Here is a 4,747-nt window from a genome sequence, read left to right as displayed (position 1 = left end):
GCGGGGCCTCCTGGAGCCGCAAGGGGCCCGTGGCATCCTCGCCGCTCGGCACGAGCGAAGCCAGCCAGCACAGAGCTCGCATTAAAACTGAGCAACTGAGCCCGAGCCACTACAGTGAGCACTCGCCTGAGTACGGCGTTTACAGCGCTCACGGATCCTCGGCCGCCTCCGCCTCGTTCGCCAGCGACTATACAGACCTTCAGAGCTCCGGCTACTACAGCCCATACGCCGGCTACCCATCCGGTCTCTACCAGTACCCCTACTTCCATTCCTCACGGAGGCCATACGGGAGCAACATCCTCAACGGCCTGTCCATCCCGCCCTCCCACAGTCCCTCCACCAGCTGGGATCAGCCGGTTTACACCACGTTATCCAGGCCGTGAGGCCTGGCTGCGAAGGACGGTCGCCATGATTTCGCCAAGTAAGACATGTTCCTGGATGGGGTTGGGAATCGAAAATCAATTCCGATTCCAGAATCGGATACTTAAGGTCAAGAATCGGATACTTGTCGAAAATTCTAATTTCAATTCCACTTACCGATTCCTTTTTTTTAGTTGGCGAAAAGGGGCTGTTGAAAATGTAGCCTAGCTATTTGTCTTTGAATCATTCATTCTAGAGATTCATTCAAAAACACTGATTCATCCAGTAACGAGTCTTGAGTGAGTCATTGAATCGTTCCATTCATAAATTCCATGAGATTTTGCTTAGTTGTCTAATATTTTTTCTTCAGATTTGGGAGAGAACAAAAAAAAAAAAAGACTAAATTTGTCCAGAATCGTGCACACCAACAGCTCTTAATCGAGTCCAGTTTTTATGTAGCTGGCTGATTTTTGTTCATGGAATTCAGCAGCAGTTCAATGTTTTGCAAAAAGAATACGTTTGATATCTAAATGTTGTACTCTATATTTTTAACCACATTGGAATCAAAACAGGCAATCGGTAAGAATCGGAATCGATAAGCAGAATCGGAATCGATTCAATTTAAACGATTCCCAACCCTATTCATGGATCAACATCTTTTGTTGATCCTGGATCAACATTATCGTCCTAACTTTAGACACATTCCCAGTCGTTATTGTGATTCTGTTTAATGACGTGTTTTGAGAGAATTACATATCTGTCCGTTCCAACACAAGAGTCATATTCATGTTCCACAAATATATGTGACCCTGGAGCACAAAAGCAGTCGCTGGGGTATATTTTTTAGCAATAGCTAACAATACATCGTATGGGTCAAAATTATAGATTTTTCTTTTATGCCAAAAATCATTAGGATATTAAGTAAAGATCATGTTCCATGAAGATATTTTGTAAATGTCCTACTGTAAATATATCAAAACTTAATTTCTGATTAGTAATATGCATGGCTAAGACGACTTTAAAGATGATTTTCTCAATATTTAGATTTTTTTGCACCCTCAGATTCCAGATTTTCTAATAGTTGTATCTCGACCAATTATTGACCTATCCTAATCAATGGAAAGTTTATTTATTTAGCGTTCAGATGAAAAATTGACCCTTGTGACTGGTTTTGTGGTCACATATTTCACTTTCTAATCTCGTTGTAGTCATACATGGAACTTGTTTGTCAGGACAGAAACTCGGATGAGGAAAAGCATGGAAATGCATGTCAGCTGCTGAGAGATTCAGAGAGTCCGGCTGTGCTCTGCTGGGTTGAATTTCAAAGCGGGGTCTTGCATTCATGCCAAGCAGTCCGGGGAGGAAACACGGTGCCACCGCAAAGAACTGCTGAATTTTAATGATCTATTCTATTATGTGCTGGAGGGCTCTATTGTCTCTCTTTCTCCGGGAAGTAAGAAAAGAATTAATTGGACAGAAAATGGAGGGGCAGGAAAACTGACAGTCATTAGGAGGGATGTGAATGGATGATTACACGCACACGGCTGGATTTCTTCCCCATACTGTACGCTTTAACAGGAATACAGCCCGATGACCAGTATTGCAATTAGAAAAACTTCAGCTCATAATCGTGACAACAGCGATGTTGATAATAATAAAACTGATCATTAATGAGCAGATGGGATGTGGGTGGCTTTAGGAAGACTAGTTTTTCTCTCGTTTCCTCTTGCGTTGGCCAGATAGTTTGAGGAGGAACTCTTCAGAGAGAGCAGACGTGACTCAAGCGCATGAAATAAAGGCACTCGGGTCTCATTTCACTCTCAGACATCCTTTAGAAATCAGCTTCTGCACAGTGAAACACAAGTGATGGATAACAAACACGCACAGCGTTTACTTAGAGGTTTACGGAATGTCCCCATTTAAATAACTATCGTTTTAATATATAGCTAGTTATAAATGCTGCAAACTTTCATACAGAAAACGTTCTGCATCTTAAATTTTCAATTGTTTATAATAATACAGAATGAAGTTTTTTGAAAATCTAAAATGCACAGGATAAGGAGATGGAAAGTACAGTTTGTACAGTCGAGAAACCATGAAGTCTATGGAGAGTATCCATTAAACATGGAAAACGTGCGTGTTGTTTTAGGAGGAGAAGCCCGGTGGATTTGTTGTGAGCTTGAAGATTCTGGGAACTTGGGAATGATTTGCAAGGGAAATGAAATAGACGCATGTGAATCCACTTTCTCTTTCTGCGGCCACTTTTTGGATTTCATATAGTGTTTCCGCTTTGAATTATTACCTCAAAACTGCAACAGAGAAAAATAAGCGTACAAGTCTCACTGAACGTCACTGTATTTGTAACGAGATTTGCCGATAACTATTTAATATTGTCATACAAGAAGGTTAGCATCTCAAAGCTCGGCTTTTTTCACTACATTTTTCCCCATCGGCGTGTAGGACTGCTTTCACTGCCCCTGGAATGCTGTGTGTGGGAGGAACATTTGCCGAGAGCATTCATATTCTCACAGGACGGAGGTGGAGAAACAAAGAGAGAGACCAGAAGTGAGAAAGTGAGAGATCTGAGAGAGAACGGGTTAGAAGTAAAAGCAGTCTCTCCTCTCTCTCTTGCACTCCAGTTGGTTTGGCACACAAACACACAGGAAGCATGAAGAATTGTATGTGTAAAACTTGATCATGCTTGACACACAACAAGCATTAGGGATTAAACACGATCTCTCAGTACTTTGAGCTGAAATGATATGTAAATGTTTAAGTGTCTTTGTGGACTTAATTAAATTTGATAACGGAACACCAAAGCTAGTGTCAGCTATTGTAAAGAAAGAAAACAGGTTTGTTAGAAAAATATATTTCATACTTTAAAACTAGGAGGTGCACAAAACATAAGCAGAAAAATATCCGCTATGATTGCTCCCGTATTCATCTCAATGACTGCAGCAGAAATTCTGAAATCTGACATTTTTTTAAATCGGTACGGAACACCAAAGCTAGTGTCAGCTATTGTAAAGAAAGAAAACAGGTTTGTTAGAAAAAGATATTTCATACTTTAAAACTAGGAGGTGCACAAAACATAAGCAGAAAAATATCCGCTATGATTGCTCCCGTATTCATCTCAATGACTGCAGCAGAAATTCTGAAATCTGACATTTTTTTAAATCGGCGATCTTTGCACGTGTTTTGAGCACCTGAAACTAAATTCAATGAATAATATGCAAATTAAATGCATACTGAGAACCTGAGTGTATATGTCTAATCAAATTTGTGTTGACTAAATGTTCTGCTAGTAGAAGACCACTACTGAGAGACTGTAAAGTCAAGTCACTATCGTAAATTAGAAAACTGGAACAAAAACAGTTCTTTCAGAACGTAAGATCTCCTTCATCCTAAGCTGTTGGTCATGAGTGTATATTTTCTGTTGTATTACTAGAGGGAACACTGTGAGGCGCTACTGTGCTCTCGATATGTGAACACACACACGTGAACTCCCAATACTCGCATTTGCAGCATTGAGAGTCTTGCAGGCCATTAGAGAACATGTGCATGTGACAAGACGTGCGCAAGACTGTGCAAAATCTAAAAATGCCACACATACTAAATCTATAATTGTCACGATGTGGGTTGGCTGAAGCACACAGCGAAGGGGTAATCCAAAAGGGGAGTCTTTAATTATCAATCCAAGAGTTCAATACAGAATAACATAGGAGATTAACACCACAACGTATTTTTAAAGCAAGACAAAGGAACTGAGGAAAACACAGGGCATATAAACACATGGAAAGTAATCAGGGAGAACTGAAACAGGTGGAGAATTAAATCAAAACAGGTGAACAGAATAGACTAATCAGGGAACAACGGAAAACTGGGTCAAGGCAGGAAGAACAGAAACACGGGGGCTATGTCCGAAATCGCCCCCTATACTCTTAAATAGGGCACTATTTGAGGGAACAGCCATTTTTAGTGGTGTCCGAAACCATAGTGGACATTCTCGAGTGCACTCATTCAATCCCACAATGCACTGCAAAAACGAGTGTACAACTGGTGCACGCTCAACGGCTAGAGAATGCCCATAATGCACCGTGAGAGTCACGCGCCGAATGAATTCCCACGTCTCGCCAGAAGAAGGCGCCCGCAGCTGAATAATCAATCCAAAGCGCTCATCCACGGCGTACAGCATAATGTACAACACGGGTATAAATTCATTGTAAATTGATTATTCAATTGTTTGATTAGGGTTTATACATAATTTCCGTGACAGAGTTCAAGATAAATCCTTTAATCTTACTACTGGAGCTGCTAGTTTGCTAGTTTCAAATGATTAATAAACAGCAAGCACAAACTATGCAAAAGCGGCATTCCTTCCGGTGCA

The 4,747-nt window shown here is 40.8% G+C and overlaps 1 protein-coding gene across 1 annotated transcript in view; it reads left to right on the top strand.

Annotated features, from left to right (window-relative positions):
- Positions 1-576, top strand: part of LOC107572748 (transcription factor Sox-8-like) — a 5,692-nt gene extending 5,116 nt beyond the window's left edge. The window contains exon 3 of the mRNA XM_016259182.1: positions 7-576. Coding sequence (XP_016114668.1) covers positions 7-383 — 377 coding nt within the window. The 3' untranslated portion in view covers positions 384-576. The remainder of the gene's footprint in view (positions 1-6) is intronic.
- The last annotated feature ends 4,171 nt before the right edge of the window (positions 577-4,747 follow it).

Source organism: Sinocyclocheilus grahami, unplaced genomic scaffold (assembly GCF_001515645.1).
Source record: "Sinocyclocheilus grahami isolate Dianchi unplaced genomic scaffold, SAMN03320097.WGS_v1.1 scaffold1808.1, whole genome shotgun sequence".
Classification (NCBI taxonomy): Eukaryota; Metazoa; Chordata; class Actinopteri; order Cypriniformes; family Cyprinidae; genus Sinocyclocheilus; species Sinocyclocheilus grahami.
Note: the sequence above shows the minus strand (reverse complement) of the source record. Positions and strands in the feature narration are given on the sequence as shown.